At 49.9% G+C, this 23,515-nt stretch overlaps 2 protein-coding genes across 2 annotated transcripts; both read left to right on the forward strand.

The window, feature by feature from the left end:
- Positions 1-3,581: 3,581 nt before the first annotated feature.
- Positions 3,582-20,699, forward strand: TOT_010001259 (uncharacterized protein; the record flags this gene model as incomplete). Its single annotated transcript, XM_009690967.1, has 14 exons — positions 3,582-3,615; positions 3,702-7,132; positions 7,496-8,288; positions 8,505-9,315; positions 9,472-11,004; positions 11,098-11,486; positions 11,705-13,553; positions 13,827-15,914; positions 16,488-18,441; positions 18,614-18,786; positions 18,817-18,935; positions 19,090-19,744; positions 19,796-20,370; positions 20,416-20,699. The coding sequence occupies 14 exons, from the start codon at positions 3,582-3,584 to the stop codon at positions 20,697-20,699; spliced, it is 14,688 nt and encodes a 4,895-aa protein (XP_009689262.1).
- Positions 20,700-20,777: 78 nt separating this feature from the next.
- TOT_010000427 (uncharacterized protein) lies at positions 20,778-23,474 on the forward strand (the record flags this gene model as incomplete). The annotated part of the gene is made up of 4 exons (XM_009690968.1): positions 20,778-21,227; positions 21,435-21,871; positions 22,103-22,971; positions 23,419-23,474. 4 exons carry the CDS (start codon positions 20,778-20,780, stop codon positions 23,472-23,474), a joined length of 1,812 nt encoding a protein of 603 aa, XP_009689263.1.
- Between the last annotated feature and the right edge of the window lie 41 nt (positions 23,475-23,515).

Raw genomic sequence — 23,515 nt, forward strand, 5'->3', positions numbered from 1 at the left:
CCTAAAACATTGTGCTAGAATACTGGAAGATTCATCTTCCTGGTGAGTAAAATATTTTAAGGTTAAATTTAGCTTTAAAATAGTATGAAATGTGTTAATTGAAATCAATGTCACTTTTTAAGTAAATTTAACAGTATATTTTCTGAAGATTCGACGCTTGAATGGACTTAATGTCAGGCTATCGTACTATGTGTCATTAAAATAGTAATTTTAATGAATCTATAAGTAACGGTTATGTAAATTTGTACTTTTTATTTTTTTGTTTCCTGTATAATAACGTGAATATCGGAATATCACCCTTTTAGTGTTGCACATTTTGTCTATACGACACATTGCGGAATTGAAACTTTGAATTACTGGAATTAAATTGCTTTATTTCTGAATTGTATAGAAGCGGATGGTTTAAAACTGCGCTTTGTAGGCTTTCGACTGTGTCCAAAGCCGTGTAACCGTTACTCTAGGATAATTTCTGGATTGATGTAAAAAATTACTGTAAAATAGTACGTAGTTATTTCAAATTCACTGTAGCTTTTTAATACCGTAGAGTGTATCTAGATAGATACACGTGAGTCCTGTAAAATATATTCTTTCTGATATAAGTTCTTTTTAAAAAACGTGGCATTTTTGAGCAAATTTCTACTTTAAACATAGTTTTCCACTTAATTCTGAACATTTTTAATCGATGAAATGTGTTAAACAAGGTTCATAAACAGTTAAAACCGCGAATATGTCAAAAGGGTTACACATTTGGAGCAAGTTAATTCAAAATGTTTGAAGAAAAGATTATTCAACTTTTGAATAAGGTGTTTGACTCATACATTGAGGGCATAGACCAGAGTAAGCTGAGTCAGATAAACCTTTGGGGCGGAAAGATAGTTCTAAACAGTCTACACATCAGACCGGACGCCCTGGATTTTTTAGAACTGCCGTTTCATCTGACATTCGGGTAATTAAGCGTTTTAGTAAATTAGATAGCTGGTTCATTTATTGCATTGTCTTATTTATTTAGTTAATCATGTAGCTTGTATGTTACTAACCTTTGGTGACCGTGGAAAAGTAGCCGTAAAACTTGAGTTGATTGATGCTATAGGCTTCTGGATTCTGTTACCATTAAGATTCAAATACCGCTGCTTACTCTGTCGAGAAAAAACCTGAGTCTAGAAGTTTCGGATGTACTGCTCCTGTTGACAACTAAGCCCGAGAGTAGATGGGACCCGGAGTGGTACCGAGATGAGTACATTTCGAATAAAATCGCAACGCTGTCCGCTGAAAGTCTCGAATTGGTAGTAAACCAACTTGAGGTAACTTTGGCTCATTTAGATATAAATGATTAGGAAGACAGTTTTATTTGTATTTGCAGAATTAACCGATGCTTAGTTAGATACGTAATAAGGTGTTTTAATAAATTTGATAGGGGAACGGGTTTGTATGGAACACCGCGTTATCCTTTCTGGAGACGCTCGAAGTAACGATACATAACATACACATAAGAGTGGAGGACTACACCACGAACGATAACGTGGCGTACGCATTCGGATGTGTGGTCAAGAACGCGTACTTTAAGCTTAACATGGATAACGCGAAGGAAACGAACGTGGATCTGCCGTTCCAGAAATTGTTCGAAGATAACGGGAAGCTGCTCTCGTCAATAAAGCACAGAACGATAGACCTGGAAGGCTTTGGACTGTACATAGATCAGTTGGACCCCTTTAAACGAGTAAAGTTGTCACTGCCATCAGGCACATTGGACTTTGGAATGAATTCGTCGAAGGATAATGTAAGTAACGAGGGTCGAAAGAGTACCGATGAGAAATACTTTGCGAGAGTGAGGAAGAGTATGAGAAGCGCGAGAAGGAGGAAGTTCGCATCGAAGGTGTACTCGAGGTTCTCAGAAGCCACGAATATCTTAACGACGGTGCTGAAGGGAGGCGAAGAGGACGCGGGAGAGAAGGATAGGAAGACGTTCATCGAGCACACCAACGGAATATACACGAAGGTGTTCTCAGACGTGTTGAATTACCTGGTGACCTCGAAGCACGACGACTACTGCAGCCACTTCGCAGAAGAAGCACCTGAGGACGGAGGATATAACAGCACAGTCTGGGAAAACTCGAACGTACCAGCAGAGGAACCGACGATCAGTCAGTCAAACAAGTACCAGAGACGCACGAGTAAAATAAGGACGAGTGGAGCATTTAAGACCGGATACATACTTAACAGACAGAAAAAAAGACAATTGGGAACGAGCTTTAAGTCGAAAACGTCGGAAGACAAATACCTGCTGACGAGCGAGTTCTTTCAAACGAGTACACAAAAGTCAACCTCTAGTGAGTCCTGTGAAGACGAAACGGATGAGAACACAGAAGATAGCACGAGTGAAGAAGATGAGGATAGCAGTGACGCCCAAGACAAAGATGATGATAATAAAAACAAACGCAAAAATAAGGATAAAAATTATGAAGATACGAACAAAAGAAGGAAAAATAAAGGCAAAGAAAAGAGTAAAGAACAAGTCAAGGAAGAAGATCGGGATAACCCGAAGCTGAATCGAGTGTATGTGAGTGGTAGTTGGAGGGAGCATCTGAAAACGTTTTGCAACGTGAGAGGGAATGAAAAGAGGATGACAAAGTCATCAGCAGAAATTATAAACGCGTCTCTGAGGAGAAGGCGCTCGAACAAATCAATAGATATATTAGACCGAGAGAGTTGTGAAGGTAATAACCGAGAAGGTGGTGAAGGTAATAACCGAGAAGGTGTTGACGATAGCAACGATAAAAAGAAAGATAATGCGTTGGATGGTAACAAAGAACCAGGTAGTTATACAGGTCGATTGGAGAGGAAGTTGGATAAAATCACTGGTGGAAGTTCAAGTGAAGATACAAATGCTAAGTTTAATCTCGCGTTGAGTCAAAGAGTAGGGGAGGGTGCCGAGAGTAGAGGTTGTAAGGGCTCTGACGAATTCCTCAATGCACATTTGTCAAGTAGGTCAGGGAATACATACGATTATGACATTGCCGTGGAGGGAGTGGACGAAATACTGGACGAGTTTGAAAAAAGGCGTCTGCGCCCAGATAATCTGAGTCCAAAGGACCGTCTGCACAAAGGACCAATAAAGTCAGAAAGTGAAGACAGCAGTGAAGAGTCAGGAAGTAGTGAAGAGGTAGATACTAGTGAACAGTCAGCGAGTAGCCAAGATTCGGAAAGTAGTGAAGAGACACCGAGTAGTGAAGAGTTGGAAAGTAGTGAAGACGTATATAGTAGTGAAGAGGCAGGAAGTAGTAGCTTTTTCAGCAATGAAGATGATGAATCAGAGGATCTGAAAAGGGAATGTACACCAAAGCCGAAAGATGATATGAAGAGGCCTGTTACACCAATGCACAACGAAAAGGGTCAGAAAGGCTCGGACGCTGGCAAGCTATTGGGTGAGGTTCGAAGGCCGGAAGCAGTGAGGAAGGATGGTATGACTAACAAGGCAAATAAAGCGAAAACACCGACGATTGCTGCAAATAAGACGAAAACACCTATAATTGCTGCAAATAAGACGAAAACACCGACAGTTCAAAGAGGAAAGGGAGGAGATAATGGAAACACAGATCAAAATAGGGATGATGAAGAGTTTGAAAGTGCAAATAACGCGGACTTGGATACGGATAGCTACGAAAGCTTTAGTGCGTGCAGCAGCAGTAGTTTCTCCTCATCAGAAACCACTTTGGGCAAAACCTTTAGTTTTGAGTGCAAGGTTAGCGGAACGCCAAAAAGTTTGAAAACGCAGACGACGGCAGATACATACGGAAATGAGTTAGGAGAAGCAGGAGAAGAAAAGGATGACGACTCGTGGACGTGCATAACGTACGTGCTGAGAGAAGGGTGCAGAGACAAGTTGAGAGCGTTCGTGGAGGGACTGAAGAGAGTGGACCACAACTACATACTTAACACGAGGGATTTTAGAGGACTGGGCTCGTTTTACTTCTGCACGTACCCAATCCTGCCCTCGAAAAAGTATAGCTCATGCTGGTCGGACTGGGGCTCGAAGTACGGAAGAGTGGCGCCGACCAAAAACGAGTACCTGCCGAAGTGCAGCATATTCCTGGTATTCGAGGACCTGGACGTCATCATGTCGAAGGAGCAAATCGAGTGCGTCATTAACCTGATCAACCACAACGTATTCAAGTTCAGCTACTGGATGTCAGGAGTGGTCTCGACGTTCGAAAACGCAAGAGCATCGGAGGAAGACGAGAAGATGTACATGGAGTACTGGCCGCAGTTCCTGATGTCGAACCCGACCGTAGGAGCGGAGTCGCCAGCAGTGGACTCGGAGGTGTCCAGAGAGAAGATAGAGACGGCGGCGTCAGAAATAAGCCAAATCATCATCGACGCCTACGAAAACGAAGGAGAGGAGGAAGAAGGGAGCAGCGAAAGGTCAGGGAAGCAGATCACGAGGAAGGAACTGACGCAGTTCGTGGCAGACTTTGAAATCCTGCACTCAATACAGACGATAAGAATACTGAGGAACAGAGCAAACCACAGCCTTAACAGACTTATCAGAGGGTTCCAAGCAGGGACGAAGTCGACGATACTGGGCTCGAACATGAACGAGTGCATAACAAACGTGCTCTTCACGAACATATGCGCCTCGTACGACAATAAGGAGAGCTCACAGGCAGGGCTGGTGACCTCGAAGGTGCAGGAGAGACTGCAGTTCGTGGGAGGAATCTACGAAATAGTGTCGAAGCAGGCGAACAGAAGCGGGATGATGTCGTCGCTGAAGAAGCTGAACACGGAACAGACGTTTACAGTGGACCTGGCGCTGGACTTCCTGTTCATCAACTCGAAGGTCATACTGACGAACAACATGCACACGTCGAAGGACGAGACGGACATCAAGGGGTACATACTGTGCTCAAACGGACTGCACATATTCTACCAGGACACGTACGGAAGGGACGGAAGTAGGTTCATAGAGTTCGAAGCAGCACCATTCACAATATTCTCGCTCGACATAACGTTGCCGAGAGGGAGGTACACGAGAACGGAGAGCATCGGAGAGGATAACACGCTGACAGTGACGTACACGGAGAATTGCGAAGTGAGAGGCGGCGAAGGGGGGCGCGGAGAAAAAAGTACCTGCATATGCGACATGGTGAGTGGAACGCCGTGCATACTGATGAGCTGCGGAGACTGCACGCCGGACCCGAGGAAGAAGAACAAGAAGAACCTGCTGTCGCTGCTCTGGGGAGAGGACGAGGAGAACTGCCTGTTGCCGTCAGTGCTGTACTTCGCCTCGGACTACAACCACTTCAGAATCCCGGAGACGTCGGACGTGAAGATACGGCTGCACCTGGACTCGGAGATATTCATGCACCTGCCGATCATCGACGAGCTGAGCCACATACTGCGAATCTACAAGTACAACATGGACAAGCACGCGAGCACGTTCCCGATAAAGATCGACGATAAGCTGAAGAGGCTGGAGTACCTGGCGAAGGAGGACTCGGTGGTCTACGAGCTGGTCGACCTGGGCGTGGACTACCAGAGGAAGATACTGCAGGGCTCAATCACGTACCTCAACTACGACGTGAACATAGAGCTGGCGAAGGGGCTCTTCCTCATGTTCGACGTAAACCTGAAGGGCTCGTACTTCACGTACAAAATCGCACTCGACCTGCTGAAAATTAAGACGCTGACGCGCAACTACGAGGAGGACGAGGAGGGGAGCTGCTCGGCGGACACTCTGGACTCGGAGGCTGTGACCGACAGGACAGAGGAGTTGCTGTACTCGGACGGCCTGCAGGAAGGAACGTGCTTTCACGCGGTGAACATGCTCAGAGCGAGGAGCTCGGCGGAGCAGGAGGGCTTTAACCCAATGAGTTGCCTGAGTCCGAACGTGAAGGAGATCGACGCGGGCGAGGACTCAGGAGTTGATGTGAGCGAAGGAGTCGGCGTTGAGGTCACGGCCGGTGAGAGCGGCGACGTGGCTGGTGGTGGCGCACTCCTAGGCAATGACAACGCCGGCAGTAACAACCCTGGCAGTAACAACAGTGCAGATAACAACAACCCTGGCAATGGCAACCCTGGAATTAACAACAGTGCAGATAACAACAACCCTGGCAATGGCAACCCTGGCAGTAACAACAGTGCAGATAACAACAACCCTGGCAATGGCAACCCTGGAATTAACAACAGTGCAGATAACAACAACCCTGGCAATGGCAACCCTGGAATTAACAACAGTGCAGATAACAACCCTGATGGCAACGAACTGTATGAAGAGAATGGGCGCTTTCAGTCCTTCAGTAGCGATGAAAATGTGGAGAGAAAGTACGACATGGGAACGCAGCTGGACACGGACGGATACGACCTGCACGCGTGCATAGTCTCAGGGCTCACGTTCGACTGCCTCAACGGAATGTGCGAGTTGGAGGAGAGAAGCGTCTACATGGGAAAAAACTGCAGAATCTCGCTCAACAACTACCTGAAGTCGGTGCTGAGAATAAAGACGAAGTACCTGGACAGAGTCGAGGGCATGGGCGAGTTCACGAAGCTGTTCGAAAGTAGCGTTAACCTGGTGAGCACGGACAGAGAAGTGAAGGTGGTGGTGAAGACGCTGACGAACATGGTGAAGCAGAACCACGCAAACCTGATAGTCTCAGTGGACATGGGAAGCATGTACGTGGCGCTGAGGGACGTGGACATGGTGGGCCTGATATGCTCGCTGTCTGACTACAAGCAAATCATACTCAAGTACGCAATTAAGCTGGACGTGGTCTCGGAACACGACATTAAGAGGAAAGACGCGAGCGTAAGCGTGCACCAGAACAAGTACCACAGCAACAAGTACATACGGAAGCTGAAGAAGGGAGACGAGGGCGGCAGCAGTGAAGGCAAGGAGTATTTCGACGACCTCATGCTCAAGGTGTACTTTAACTGGAACCTGCTGCAGGAGAGCCAGAGTGGAGAAAGGACGGAGGGCCTCATCAAGTACGAGATGAATCTGGACTTTTTCAACCTGACCTTCAAGAGACTGATATCGTTCAACACGAAAAACAGCTACTACACAGACTGGAACGGAAGCAGCCCGGTGAACGAAAGCGCAGGCAACGGAGGTAACGCCAATGTGAGTGCGAGTGCTAATGTGAGTTCTACTGCGAATGTGAATGTGAGTTCGAATTTTGGCAATGCAAACACGAATTTTGGCAGCGGGAGCTACCCTAGCACCAGCAACATGGGCGCCTGCGCAGCGACGGACGGGAGCGCGACTGGTAACACGAGCACCATTGGCGGCAGCAGCTCTGGCATTGCAGGAAGTAGCCAGAACACGGCGACGAACGCAGGCGGCGGAACCGGCAGTGTTTCTGGCGTCGTCAACAACAACGCCGGAGCCTCGAGCGTCAGCACAGGCAAGGGCCAGCACGCGATGAGTAGGTCTGAAGTTAACTCGGGCAACATGAACGCAGCGGCGAACAGCATCACGAGGAGACTGGAGTCAAGGTTTAAGTTCCTGAGTAGAGATGAGTCGTCGAAGTTCGGAAGCGGAAACTACGGGTTCAACAATTACGTACACGGATATGACCTGAATAAGTTGGAGGAGTACGTTAAGTTCTACGGAATATCGACGCCGCTCCTGAGTCTTAAGGTGACGGGGTTCGGAATAAAGGTAGGCATCCTGGACTCGAAAATAGAAAGAATATGCTCGTACCTGGGCTCGATGGAAGTGGAGGACCAGTCGAACTGCGTGCCGCTGTACGCGTCGACGCTATTCTCAGGAGGGAACACAACAATGCTGTGGTCATGGCTGAAGGTGAGGAGAGAGTACGACCAGTATAGAATGGACACGGAGCGAGTAGGAGTGGGAAGTAGTGGAATAGAAGCGAGGCCGTCGAAAGGAGGGAGGACAGTGAGCGGAAAGATATACGGCTACTATAAGAGAGTGCAGAGGTACATAGACGCGACAATGGATTTTGACGCGCACTCGCACAACCACATATATAACGCAGACGACCAGGAAAATCTGGACCACATAGTGGAGAGCATAATGAAGATGAACGTGCACGCGGGCGATAAGGCGGCAGAAGTGGACCTGCGTGAAATGTACGCGCTTGACACGAAGTCGCATTCCTCCTCGTCAAACACGCCGAGAAATAATCGGAGTAGCAGGGACATGGAAGACGAATCGTGCAATAACAGCAGCAGTATGAGTCAGCTGCTAGAACAGTACAGAGAGGATTACACGACCCACAGCAGTAGTTTCGAGATGGATAGCGAAAGGTTGGAGATTTCACTTGACAAGAGTACGCAGAAGACTGTAGAAGCTGCCGAAGCTGGGGAGATTCTCCAAGGCATAAGCGCAGCGCAGCTGTGGCACGGTTCGAAAATTAGTCAAAGAGTGGAGCAGGCGAGTGCGAGTAAGAAGCAGTCGGAGGACAATGCAGCCAGTAAAAGACAGGAATACAGATCGAACCTGAACGAGGTGACGCAAAATCCGACAGTAAACCTGCCCCCGGGAGAGAACAGCGGCGACAAGGACATCGGAGTCGTGGGCATGGTCTTCGGAGGATGCCCGTGCTTCGTGAGTCTGTCGCTGATCTCGGGGACGACGAGAAGCTGCAGCATATACGTGTCTAGCTCAATAGTGACGCTGCCGTGGGAAGTGATCGAGTCGGTGACGACGTACTTCAACTCGATCAACGCGTACATAAAGGATAACACGAACCAGAGCGGCGCGAGAGAAAACGAGGACATGTACAAGGATGACGACGAGTACACAGAAGACTTGGGTAGCACAGACGCAGGGTCGCAGCGAGGCTTGGACGAAGATTACCAGGACGCAAGCTCAGGAGACTGGGAAAGCAAGCGCTTGAAAAAGGGAGACGTTGAGCACGAAAGTAACAAATTTGGCCTGGAGGACACGGACAGCGTGTCAGACGTTGCAGAAGTGGGAGAGGATGACTCGACGCTCGTCGGGAGGCTGCACTCCGAGGGAACGAGCACGCCCACGGATCATGGTCACGAGGAAGAGGAGGACGTGTTGAACAGGCAGTTCTATAGGACGCCCGAGGAGTCGGAAAAAAAATTCTCCTTCAACGTGCACGTGGGCATCAGCTGCATGAATCTGTTCACGGAGAGCGCCTGGACGGGCTACGGGTACTTCCTGAAGTACCTGTACCACAAGACCGTGCCCAGCGACAAGGCCATGAACCTGAAGTGGAACCTGGTGAGGAACATCCTGCGGGACAAGAACAGGAAGGCGTACATGATATATCCAATCACGATCAACATCACGGGCCAGGGCTCCCTGTATTTGACGCACGCGAGAGTGTCGGCCACCGACATAATGAGAGCAAGATACAACACAATGAATAGTGCAAGGTATAACACAATGAATAGTGCAAGGTACAACACAATTAACAGTGCAAGGTACAACACAATTAACAGTGCAAGGTACAACACAATGAATAGTGCAAGGTATAACAGGGTCAACAGTGGCAGATACGACCGCAGAAGATCCTCAAGGCTCAAGTACGGGAACGTGCACAGAAGAACCAAGTTCGACATGTACTGCAAGGAAACCATCGACCAAATGTTCGACGGATGGTTCCACTTCATGCCCTGCGTCTTCGAAGTTAAGCTGATGTCGAGGAACGTGAGCGTGAAGCTGACGAGAGAAGCCTCAGGAGCAATCCTGACGCCCTCAGGATACACGATGTGCGACGTCTACCTGGACATATCGAGCGACTTCAGACACAAGAGAGCGAACTTCATCAAGTACATCAAAATGAGCCTCCTGATGGACAAGAGGTACTACGCGCTGGTCAACCTGGCTAAAAACAGCCTCTACGACCCGACGAACCTGAACACGAGCAAGATAGTAGACCCTTTCAGGTCGACAGTGTCGGCAGTGTTCTACCTCTACGGCAACGACAGGAACACATGGGCGACGCAAATCATGCCGCAGTCGCTCTCAGTGCACCTGAAGCTGGAGCCGCTCAACGTCTCAGTCAACTGCATCGACTTCTTCTGCCTCATGGACTTCTCGAACCTGCTGCTGAGCTTCTTCGAGCTCTTCAAGCAGAACTACACGCTGATACTGCACGCATCCGACGAGTTCCTGGAGCACTGCAAGGGCGACTACACGACGCTGGAAAAAATAAGGATCACGAAGCTGTTCTCAAAGATGGAGTCGGGCTCAAAGGCGGAAGGGTTTAAGAGCAGCAGCTACAGCGAGTACAGCTCCTGCGTGTCCTCGCGAGAGTCGTGGTACACGAACCAGAACAGCAGCGGGAGCCTCAGAACCTCGAGGCTGAAGCTGGACGAAATGCCGGAGTCAGGAGGATACGCGAGCGAGGACGAGTACTCGTGCGAGTCGGGCAGCAACTACAACCGCAACAGGACGGAGGAGGAGATGTACGAGACGATAAGCGAGCTCCAAAGCTACTACGACTCGGGAGCGCAGGAGCCCTACGCCCGAGGAGCGAGGTACCTGGACAAGGAGGAGGCAATGAGCAGCTCCTCGGCAGACTACGAAGAGGCGGAGGGGCAGAGCCTCCTGACCAGGATCCTCTCGACGCTCAGCGTCGGAGTCTCAGTGGACCTGGAGCTGATAAACGTGGAGATCGTGAGCAGCGTGACCTCGGAGGTGAAGCACATGTTCGCTCTCACAGTCGAGGACACGGGACTCTGGTTCTGGGTCAACAACATATTCGACTGCGAGTTCCTCGACGCGAGGTCGAAGATACCGAGTCTGGAGTTCGGAGAGGAGGGCGCCCACAGAGCGACGTGGTTCAACGACCCGCTGCTGCACAAGGACCCCTCGCACTACCACATCGGAGACGTCGACTACGAAAACGTGGCGTACCTGGAGCAGTTCTCAGGAGTGCTGCGAGGAGGATTGCTGGAGATGTCGTCCTCCTCGCTCCCGCAGGCGATGAAGTACAAGGCTGACGCGGTAACGGACACGCAGGTGATAATAGACGAGCTGAAGGAAACAAAAAACATAATCATCAGAGAGTCGAAGTTTAAAAGGGAGGCCCAGAAGGTGAATGAAAAGTACAGGGAACAGAAGGGGCTGCAAAGCGACGATGATGACGAGGCCAAGTGCAGCACCGCCACCAACCAGCCTGAGTCGAATATTCAAGTTCGGACTGGATTCACGCCGCTTAACCAGACGCCGTCGGAAATATATAACCAAGATGAGGACGATGCCGAGTTTGAAGCAAACCGATCCCACAGCGGGTACTCAATTCACTCCGCGGAGAACAGGAACGACGTGGTCATACTGATTAACGACGAGTACAAGCGAAACAACGTGAGATACAGCATCGTGAGCAAGAAGCAGAAGGCGGAGAAGGTGGAGAACCTGATAGGAGTGCAGGCTGATGAGGAAAACAACGGCATCGGACTGGAAAACATACTGCACGTGGACGAAATGATCGACGTGGAAAAGATCCCCTCGATAGCGAGTTTCAATAAGTTCCTAGGAGCGTCATCAGGTTTGTGTATTCCTTGGTTTTATTAATCCGTTACCCTTTATGTTGGCAATGTTTACCCGTTTATGTTGGCAATAGTTACCTTTATTAGTTGATGGTAGTTACTGCCTCTATTCCACTTTGGCAATAGTTACTGCTACTACCTAGTTATAATAGTTACCGCAACTATTCCACTTTGGTAATAGTTAACGCAACTAGTTAACACGCTAATGAATGCGCAGATGACATGGACCTGGATGAAACCTATTACGAAAACAGGCAGCTCGACCAGTGTTACAGAGAAAATGTGAAGAACTTTATGCAGTTTAGATTTAAGACGAGCGTGACAATAGACCTGTGCAGAGAGGGAAACAGAGAGATGGCAGTGGAAACGTTCACAGTGAGTCTGATGGGATATAAGCCGTCGCTGGCGACGAAGCTGCTCTCGAGGCTGGAGTCGTCGTGGATAAACGTGAACGTCACGCTTAACGCAGCGGAGTGCTACTTCGGCTTCCTGTCGTACGTGTCAGTGATGCTGAAGCTGAGGAAAATACTGCTGGAGTACTCAATAGAGGAGGCGAAGATCCTGGACTCGGTGACGAAGTACACGATCAACGACCAGGTGCCGAGGCTGTCAGCAAAGGCATTTGAGCCGCCAAGTGAACAGGCGCAAATAAGAACGTCGAAGGAGTACGGAGAAGGAAACGTCATGGGAAGAGCAACAAAGGACCTGTCGGAGTACACGCTGAGTAAGTTGTCGAGAGACTCGAGGCCGTCGAAGGACATGAGAATAAGTAAAATGTTCATGGACACGAAGCTGAGTAAGCTGAGTGTGTACTCAGAGGCGGATCCGGCGGAAATATACTCAATGCCAATCAACAGCGTGACCAAGGACATGTTCGCAAAATGCATAACCTACAGGTACTTCAACGGACTGTTGCAGCCCTGCGGAGTGATGAACCTGAATAAGCTGATAGGAGAGCGGCTGAAGGCAGTCTCGGAGCTCAAGTTCCTGGGAATCAAGAAGCTGGAGCCCCTGTACCAGTCGTACCTTAAGTTCGACACGAAGGAGCCGACCGGAAAGACCACACAGGGGGACCTGAAGGAGGACTTCGCGCAGTACAAGACGGACCAGGACATATACAACGTGCCGATAGAGCATAACGTAGTGCACGTGGGCAAGCTGGGACACGGGAACGTGTTCGGCTCAGGCTACGAAGGGAACATGCACTCGAGGCTGCACAATAACCTAGGACAGCCGATAGCAGTGGCGATGAAGGGAGGGCAGGCGAGTCACGGAGCGTCAATACATCAGCTAGTGATGATGAACACTGCGACGTCAAACACGGCGAATGAGTTCACGGAACGGGCTAACGTGGATGCGACTGCGATGAGAGACACCGGAGTGCCGAGCGAGGACTCGTACACGTGGCTGGTGCTGAGAGACGGAGCCTCGTGTGAGTTGCCAGTGGGCCACTACGGAATACTGGAGCCATTCCTGGTGAAGGTGAAAATAGGCAACTACGAATACGAGATCACGTCAAGCCAGCTGGACCTGAGTTACAACAACAACCAGATGATGTTCAAGCTGGATCTTAACCCGAAGGACGATCTGGGCCAATATGGCGTGGACAGCAGCGTCGAGGAGACTGAGAAGAGGAGAGAGAGCAGCACAGAGGGCTTCGGAGTGGTGCGATTCGCGAGAGAGTACGTTAAGAGGCTGATGGGAAGGAAGGAGCTGGAAAAAACGTATAACCACGCGTACCTGATGGTTAACGTGGAGCACAAGACAGTGATGCAGTCGTCGAGCACGAGCAGCTCCTCAATCAATATATACTTCACGTCAGGGCTCTCGGTCACGAATAAGTCCAGAGAGATGGTCGTAGTCTTTCCAGCCTCAAGGACGCCGGAAAACAGAACTGTGTCGCAGCGGGACCTGATGAAAATGGACGTTCAGGCGCCCTCAGTGTCGGACACGATGATCACGAAGTCGTACTTCAGAGAGAGCAGAATGACGGACCTGGACAAACTGTTTAAGCCCATATCGGTGCTGACGGACCACAAGTTGGTTAAGAAGATAGAGCCCAGGAGGTCGCGCAGCAGATCGAGCCCGTTCGGGTCTGGAGACTACTCGTACACAGTGGACAGCAGGAAGACGAGCTTGAACAGAGAAGTGAGTGTGCAGCAAGGCCACAGGGAACCGCAAGGAAAACAGGCCGCGATGTCGAGTCCCAAGAGCGCAAATGTAACCACTGACACCTTTGCCACTAAGCAATCGCCTGCCGTAGGCAGTAGCAAATCGCCCATGTTAAACAGCCATCAATCGCCTACTTTGAACAGTCATAAATCTCTCACCTTGAACAGTAAGAAATCGGTCAGACAAAACAGCGGTATTAACGAGTCGTACTCGTCCGCGCACATGAGCGCCGGGGAGTTGCAGTACATAGTGCTCAGAGGAGGAACGGATAACCCGGACAAGGCCGCAATACCGCTCCCCTGGATAGTGGACGGGAATAACACGATATGCGTGGCGCTGCTCTCGGACTTTAGCCTGAGCAACGAGCTGAGTGAAATAGACGAGGAGACAGAGCAGAAGGTGTTCGCAAAGGAGATACCGTGCGACGTGCTCCTGAGCAGAGAGGCGACGCTGCACATAGTGTCCTCGTTCGAAGGACAGAGAATCAAGGTGCCAGTGCCAGGATTCGCGCCGACGTTGCACCTGGGGAGGTCGAAGAGAGGCCTCGAACGCGAGGGAGTGCACACGCTGGAGCCGATGAGCAGAGAGCCTGTGGAGTCGAAAACGCAGAGCCAGGAGCACGACTACACAATGATACTCTCATGCACCCTCAACGAGTTCACGAGCGTGCACAAGACGCAAATACCGCTCAACCCAATGAAGCACTGCCTGAAGCAGTACGAGTTCATACTGGAGCCGATCCAAGTGATAGAAAACATGATGCCCTACGACATAAACATCATCTCGCCGAAGCTGTACGCGAGTCTTAACACGCAGAAGACGGAGAACGGAAGGGAGCTGGAGAAGGTGCAGAGAGCAATCAGCTTCGATAACGTGGCGGACGGGTCTGAAGAGGAGCACATGAGGCTGTTCTCAAGGTCCCTGAGCATATCGACGCCGCAGCTGGTGCACGAGGAGCTGAAGGATAAGATTCTGGGCCTGAGGCCACCCCTGGGAGACGTGAAGCAGGAGGACGACGAAGTGTTGTCTATCAAGTCGGGAACGAGCATGCACCTGGACAAGTACATGACGAAAGCGATAATATTCTTCAAGGACTTCTGCAGCAACGAGGTACTGTTCAAGAAGGAGAGGGCGAACACGACGCTGGTCTTCGAAAGAGTGACCGGAGCGCTGCTGGAAAACGCGGAAACGAGGCTCAACGTGGACCCGAGGCCCCAGTCCTCGTACATGCCCGCGAAGATCACAGTCTCAGTGGAGATATTTAAGAGGTCGGTGCAGCCTTCGAAAGACAAGGAGGGCCTGATAAAGAGGTGCCTGGCCTCGTCGCAGATAGTGTGCAGCATATACGCGGACAAATGGGCAGTAAACTGGCTGGGATACCCAATACTGCTCTCGCGCTCAGACGCGAGGTACATTCAGTGCTTCGGAGGAAACGGGTGCTCGGTGGTCTCGCAGGACCTGTCAAACACGGGGCTGCACATGGTGGTCAGGAAGAACAACCTGAAGAAGATACACGCCTACGACATGTACAAGAAGAAGGAGAAGGGCTGGTCGCTCTTCAGGCTCACCTCGCCCTCGCACCTGATCAGCAACAAGTTCGTGGTGCCGGAGCTGACATTCAGCGCGTGCTCAATACGGGACGTGCCCAACTACCCGAACCTGCACTACCTGGTCTCGACCTCGATCGCACCCATGCCCTTCTTCAGAACAGTGGTGATGGAGATACTGCCGCAGGTGACGATCACGAACGACTTCGACCTCGACATCTGGATACGCGAGTACTTCAAGAGCAAGAGCGTGGTGAAGTCGGTGATCAAGAAGACGGGAATATTCAGTAAGCTGAACAACAAGGTGAAGCTGTGGCTGCACAGAAGAGTGACCTCGACGAAGGACGACGAGGAGCACATCAAGACCTCGGCGAGGATGACGCTGGCGAAGTACAGCAGGAGCCTGCACAGAATGAAGTCGGCGAAGACCCACAGCTACGCGAACAGGAAGAGCACGTACAATGAGGACCGGGGAGGCTCCGCGGGCACTGCAAACTGGATTAAGGTGAGCAGCGGGATGACAGTGGAGTTCCACTCGCAGTCGAAGGGGGAGTTCTACCTGCAGGTGACTGCGATAAACCCCGCGGACTTCCAGAACCTGAAGAACATCAAGTTCTGGTCGTGTTCGCTCCTGATAAAGCCCTCGTCCTCGACGCAGTTCAGGTACCCGGAGAGCATCAAGTACAGGCCGAGCATGATGACGAGCGAGTTCGCGAAGGAGACGCTGCCGCGCTTCGGCGGCCGCCCGCTGAGCAAGACGAACAGCGATGTCACGATAAACGAGATGAACGCGCAGACTGCGAGCGACAACACGAGCGTGATAACGTTGGCAGATAACCTATCGGCGGCTGGCCTGACGCCTAACTCGCCTCGAGTGTACGGCGGATCGCATTCCAAGTACATGGATTCTATTAACGCTGGTTTTGTAAGTGCTGGTGCAGTTAATACTGGTTTTGTTAGTACCGGCGCAGTTAACGCCAGTGCCACGAGTACGGGTCCAGTTAACGTTTGGGGCGACAGCGCCAGAAGCTGCGGAGACCTGACGGGCACGGCAATGAGCACGACTTACATCACAGGCGACGAGTTAACCGCGAGAGAAGTGACCTTAAGTGGAGCGAGCTCAAGCTCGGTCCTAGGGAACTACATGACGCCGAGCGCCTCGAACACGGGAGCGACGACGACGCCAGTCATGAGGCCGTCGACGCCAGGAGCACCAGGGACGCCGGTGCTGACAACCGGAATGATGCAAAGAGGCTTCGGGTACTCGGGAGAGACGGGAAGAAAGCTGAGTCAGGCAGACATAGTGAAGTACGGACTGTGCGAAGTGGAGACGCTGGTGCACAAGGGCTGTAAGATGGTGCGCTTCCTGAGGCCGATGAGCCCGGAGTGGATGATCATCAACGCGACGGGCTTCAACCTGTACATACAGCAGCTGGGCATACTGTCGCACGGAGAGATTCTGGAGAGGAATAGCACGCTGAAGGAGCTGAACACGACGAGAGTAAACACAATGAGGGACCTGAACAACAGAGACTACATCGACCTGGAGTTCCAAAACGGAGTGGAGTACGGATGGTACGACCCGCAGAAGGAGCAGAAGCTGATAATAAAGCTGCACCACCTGCAGGACAAGAACAACGAAGTGCTCGCGAAGTACGCGACGAAGGCGAACGTTAATGTTAACGCTAACGCGCTGGGAGAGAAGCTGTTCGTGAAGGTGAAGGGAGCGCTGCTAATAGACCTGGGAAAGGTGGAAAGCATCAACGCGACCAACATGTTCAACGTAAAAATGGGACAGATGAGGCTCATGGCGAAGCTGAACGCGCAGACGAGCGTGATCATGGGCCAGAGGACGCTGATCCTGACCTGCGGAAAGCTGAACAAGCTGCTGACGAGGAACAAGAAACTGTTCGACATCTACAAGCAGATAAAGATTAAAATACCGAACACGAAGGAGCAGTTCAACCCGCGCAACTACTTGCTCAACAGGTTCAAGTACAACGCGAAGAACGTGGAGGGGATACGAGTGTCGGCGAGAAGGACGAACAACACGTACCCCTTCAGCGGAGGCATGACGAACAGGCACCTGCGCAACAGGTCCCCGAGGGACACCGAGAGGATGTCGACGAAGATGCTGTACCTGCGGAACACGGCGCTGAGCGGAGCGAGGTCGAGCTCGCTGTCGACGAGGCGGAGCGCGGTGCCGAAGAGGCACACGTACCCGCTGACTGACAAGTACAGGCCGACGAACGCGGCGAGGGAGAAGGAGGTGGTGATCAACATCAGCAACGACTACACGCTCAACATCTCGCTGAACGGGCTCGGAGTGTGCGTGTGCTCGTACCTGCCGGACGAGCTGCTCTACGTCTCGCTGGTGCTCGTGCAGTTCAACACGAGCTTCCAGGACAACGAGTCGCGCTACGAGTTCTCCGTCGGCTGGCTGCAGTCGGACGTGCACGACATCGAGTCCTACTTCCCGACGATGGTGAAGCCCGTGATCAACTACTCGCCCTTCAACGTCGGCAGCATCAACAGGAGGAAGGCGAGCTCGTACGTGCACCACGACGTCATCACGAACAGCAACAAGCAGGTGATCAACATCGTGATGAACACGAAGAGCAACCGCTACATCAAGGAGATCTCGCTGCTCAGCATCGACATTCAGCCGATCAACATTAACCTGGACACGCGCATCATCTTCTCCACGCTGCTCCTGCTCGACGACTACCTCTCGGTCTTCTCGCAGTCGGAGCGGAGCATGGAGGCCTTCTCCGCGCCGCACGTGGGCATCTTCAACTACGAGAACATGCAGTCCTTCGACGACGACGTCTACACGCTCAGCGACGTCGTGCGCTCGCAGTACGGCGCCGACGCGTCCAAGGGCGCGAGGTACAACATCTCGAGGCTGATCATCGGCAAGATCGTGATGGTGATCAACATAAGGCGCTCCGAGGCGCTCCAGATGGACGAGCTGCCGCTGCTGAGTCCGACGGTGCGCTACCTGCTCTACATCGTGAGGAGGACGCCGCACATCTCGGACGCGCACATCGTGCTCAACAAGGAGTCGCTGCTGCGGCTCTGCTGCACGCCCTACGTGCTCCTGTCCCACTTCGGCTCGCGCTACGTGAGTCAGGCGATTCACCAGATCTACAAGGTGCTCTGGGCGGTGGACCTGATAGGGAACCCGAAGATGATATTCAACCACTGGTTCTCGGCCCTGTACCAGTCGCTGATAGTAAGTTTCACAACTGACGCAGTTTATTGTTTTTGGTAGTTATTGTTTGGCTGTTACTAGTAATAGTTAAGGTGGTTGTAATAATTTTATTATTGTATGTGGGACGCAGCCTACTACTTACTACCATGGTGGTCCTGGCCCTATCAAAACCTGGTGCTAATAAAATTTGTAGGACTTTAGAGAGGCACTGAGGTTCGTTCACCTGCCGCCAGTAACATTTCTGTTGCTGTTGAAGGGAGTTAGCCAGTTTGGAATATCAGTGCTGTCAGGGATAGTGGACGCATTCTACAGGTTCACAGGAAGCTGGTGCATACTCCTGAACGCAATGGCACTTAATTCGGACAGGTAAAGTACGAATTGAAACAATGTGTGTAGATACGCGGTGTTTCTGCTAAACGAAGTGTTCCCGAAGAACTTCGGGCACCCATCAAACGTGTTTGAGGGCCTGTATTTTGGAACAATGATGATGGGCCGTAATCTATACATCAGTTTGGGTAGGCGCAGTTTTAGCTAGCTATAAAAATGCTTGTAACTATGTACACTCACCAATTTGTATAACCAATTTTAACCATTGATACGTATAACCAATTTTAACCATTGATACGTACAACTAGGTATAATACACAACAATGCATAAAAAATTAATAGGAAACTTCGTGTTTAAGCCTGTGAACAGCTTCAATAAGTTCCTGGAGTCGATCAGGCTTAGGAGCGGAAACAAGGAGGTGCTGATGTCGTTTCTGCACATATGGAGCTCACTGTGCTCCTCGTTGCTGAGCCTGCTCTTCGGGTCGTTCTCGTCGGCACTCTCCGGGCTCTCAATAACGCTGCAAGGGCTGCTGAATCAGATGCACTCAGTGCCAATGTTGTCAGCAATTAGGCCGAGAAGGTCGCTGCAGCACCTGAAGAGCACAGGGCCGATTCGATACAACTTCCTGGAGTCGTGGTCGATGGAAGCGTCGAAGAGAATAGGACACACGAACCAGGTGCTCCTGGTGCTCCCACTGGACGTGAAGCTGAAGCTGTTCGACCCAGTGTACCTGGCAACGTCGCACTGGTCAGTGCTGGCAACGCACATAAGCTCAATCAGCCCACTGATACTGAGTCAGTCGTTCGGAAACTTCAAGGACCTGATATGGATAGATAGACTCAACGTGGGATACGTGGAAAAGGGACGCATAAAATGGAAACATAACATTAAGAGCGTAAATAGAATACAGCTGATAGAACTGAACGCAGAGCTGAGCAGCAGGGGAACGGACGAATTTGACATAGAGGAAGTGAGTGAATCGGAAGAATATGAGTCGGAAAGAACAGGAGATAATCGCAATGTCACGGAAGACTATGAAGACAGAAACATGAACAAGGGGATTAACGCAAACGACGACGACGTGAGAGTTGTAATCTATGACTCGCACTTCTGCGAAAAGAAGGTGCAAAACACGAAGCTGAAGGTAGTGCTGCCCCTGAAAAAGGGAAAGAAGCTGCTGGGAAAGAGAATGTACTTCATGCGCATCATGTTCTCAGAGCCAGGAGAAGGACGCCAGTTCAAGTGGACGGGAAAAAAGAAGATACCGCTGAAGCTGCAAATTACACTGCAAAACCCCTACTATCTGCAGGACAACGCGTCGAGCAAGATAAGTAGGACGGAGGGAGGCCTGAGTCAGCGAGAAAGACAAATACATAAGCAAATACACGAAAACCTGGGAGGAATCGCGAGGCAGCTGAACAGACTGAGCATAAGCACGCAGAGAAACAACGAAGGAGAACTGGAACTGGAGCCAGTAAAAAAGTTCGGAGACCTGTATAACATAAAGAAGGAGCTGGTTGATATAAACAACTACGTAAAGACACTGAGCAAAGTCAAGTACAAGAACGTAGACGAGGGAGAACGCACGGAAATGATTAAAAGGAAAAGGGAAAGCGAAGGTAGGAGTAAAGGAGAAGAGGTGGAGGAAAATAAATCGGAAGGAGAGGAGCACAACTCAAAAGAATGGGACCTAAACGAGGAGGAACAATATATCTATGACAAGTTTAACAGCATAATCTCAGATTACACGGAAAGGCACACGGCTCGAGGAAGAAACAGCGGAATCGGAAGACAAAAGGGGCATAAATCGGATAAAACGGACGTACACAACGAAATGGCGGAAAACGAGGAAGAGGAGTGGGTAGAAATAGTGAAAATGCCAAATCTAGAAACGGGAAAACTGTATTTCACACTGCTAACCTCTGTGATCAGAGAAGTGGCACTTTAATCTATTAAATACGTAGTATGTGTTAGTCCATGGGGCAGGGGCGCGAGCTCGTGTACACTAGTAGATTTTGTTGCGAAAATGAGCTCGAGGCTGGACTTCACGGAAAAGGACGCGGGAAAAAACGCTGCACAGAGCACCAACGTTAATTTCTCAGACATAGAGTCGTCGAGCGGGTACGAAAACAAGCTGTGGCTTAACTCGCCACTTTCAGGGAACCGCAACGACGGATACCCAACGCACGAGTTCAAAGGACTGTCGCTGCCGAGCGCGAACGATCTTCCACTTTCGGCGGACATAGTACCGCTGAAAATATCAAACGGCGCACAAGATGAGGTGGGCTCGGACGAGTTTGACGTCATGGTCAACGACCTGCGAAGCATCTTCCTGTGCTGGCTCAAGAAAACGCAAAACAGCCTAAAATCGCAGCGCGAAAACTTAATCAGAGAAGCAGATGAACTGCAAAAGGAGAAAAACGCATTTGTGCAGAAGATTAAGCAGGAGAGAGCAATAGAAGCAGAAAAGCTAGCAGTAAGTTACTAGATAGGAGAAAATATGGGAAGTGTGATAAAAATGGATATCAATGAGAAAAGGAGCCCATTTATGCCGCAAATTGCCAGTTATTTATATACTTACACACAAACTGAGATGTACACATATGCACACTAGGGTCCGTAGATAAATATGTATATGCGCATTGTTAGTAATCAGCTACGCAGTAACTGAGCACTGTTGTAGGAGGACAGAAGAAGACAGAACGCAGAAATAGCGTCACAGCTTAAGCAAATACAAATAGAAAGAGAAGACTCGAGAAGAAGAATAGAAGACGATTGGTGTAAACTGGAACACGAAAAAGACGTATTCAGAAAATATATGCAACTGGAAGCGGAAAAGTTGAAGCAGAGAATAGAATTGCTGGAACAGGAAAAGAGGAAAGTGGTGGACAGTAAAATAGCATCTGAGACGATGGTGGACATAAACGTAGGAGGAGTGGTGTTTGAAACCTCGAGACACACGTTAACGAGGCAGGAAAACAGTTATTTAAACGGACTGCTGAGTGGCAGATATGAGATAGGAAGAGACAGGCAGGGAAGAATATTTCTGGACAGAGACTACGAGTTGTTTAGAATAATTTTAAACTTTTTGAGGAATCCAACGTCGTTGCCAATACCAAGGTGAGAAGCCGCTTTAGGGTTATTTCTAGTTAGTAACACTAGTTAGCACAATGTACTGGTAAATAGTGTTTGTGACAACGTACTAGTTTATAGCCAGTTAATAGTTAGTAGTTGTTTCCTTAAAGTGTTAGTTACTATTGTCCAGTGGATGGATAACACCATCGAAACGTACTTTTTACTGTTCGCCACTTAGTAGTTGCTAGTTTAAAATGGTTGAGTGAATATAATGAGTAGAGATTTGACGGAAAGCGCAATGATATTGGACGAGGCTAAGTACTACAAGATCAAATTCAGCCCGTACCCGCTGGTGCTGTGCTACGGAGGACATAACGGGAAGGAGCACCTTAAGTCGATGGAGTTGCTGGACATGGAGAGCAAGGTCTGGAGAAACTGTAACCCGATGACGACGGAGAGAATGTATTTCGGATCAGGAGTGCTTAGCAACTTTTTGTACGTGTTCGGAGGACAGAACCTGGACTACAAGGCACTCTGCGACGTGGAAATGTACGATAGGCTGAGGGACACATGGCAAGCAGCAGCGCCACTGAAGCACCCGAGGAGAAACAACGCAGGAATGACGCTCGAGGAAAGAATATTCTGCGTCGGAGGATTCGACGGAATGAACATACTGGACTCGGTGGAGACTTACGACATGAGGATGAAAAACTGGATACCAGTGGCGCCGCTTAAAGTGCCGAGGTCGTCAGCAATGGTGACGCACCAAAACGGCTCTCTGTACGCAATCGGAGGCACCAACGGAGAGAGGCTGAAGTCAGTGGAGAGGTACGACGTGCGCAAAAATGAGTGGGAGCTGATAAACAACGGACTGCTGGAAGTTAGGTCGGCAGGCTCAGTGTGCACGTACCTGAACGAGATGTTCATAGCGGGAGGAATCGACAACCTGCAGTCGATTCACTCCTCAGTGGAGACGTGGGACTCGAAGAACCAGACGAGCTCGTTCCTGAAGGACGTGCCGGTGCCGGTGATGGACGGAGCGATGGCGGCGACTCCGCACAGCGTGGTGCTGGTGGGAGGCCAGAACACGAAGATACTGGACTCGACGTTCTTCTACCAGCCTGAGTCGGACCAGTGGACGCAGGGTACTGATTATCCACGACTAGTTATTTCTGTTATTTTAGTTAGTTAGTCAGTTAGCGCTTATCTAGCCAGTTACGGCTGTCGGTTTAGTTTAGTTGGTGCCTAGATATTGTTAATTAGTGACTAGATATTGTTAATTAGTGACTAGATATTGTTAGTTATTGACTAGATATTGTTAATTAGTTACTAGATATTGTTAATTAGTGACTAGATATTGTTAATTAGTGACTAGATATAGTTAGTTATTGTCAAGCCAGGCTATTGGAGCTTGTACCCTTAGCCAGAGTGCCAGTGCTGGTCACCATTAGCCAGGGTGCCCATCCTGGTTACGGCAGTGTGTGTGACCAGCGATAGTTACTGTTAAACAGTTACAACTATAGTTACTGGCACGTATTTGGTAAACGTTGTTAGAAAATTTCACATAATTTTCGGAAAATAATTATTTTCAGGACCGAACCTCATTATGCCGAGGTACGGACACTGCACTACCGTACTTGACTTTTAATGTATAATATATCAATCTTCTAGCTTTAAATGTACACTAGT

The sequence above is a fragment of the Theileria orientalis genome, chromosome 1, assembly GCF_000740895.1.
Source record: "Theileria orientalis strain Shintoku DNA, chromosome 1, complete genome".
NCBI lineage: Eukaryota > Apicomplexa > Aconoidasida > Piroplasmida > Theileriidae > Theileria > Theileria orientalis.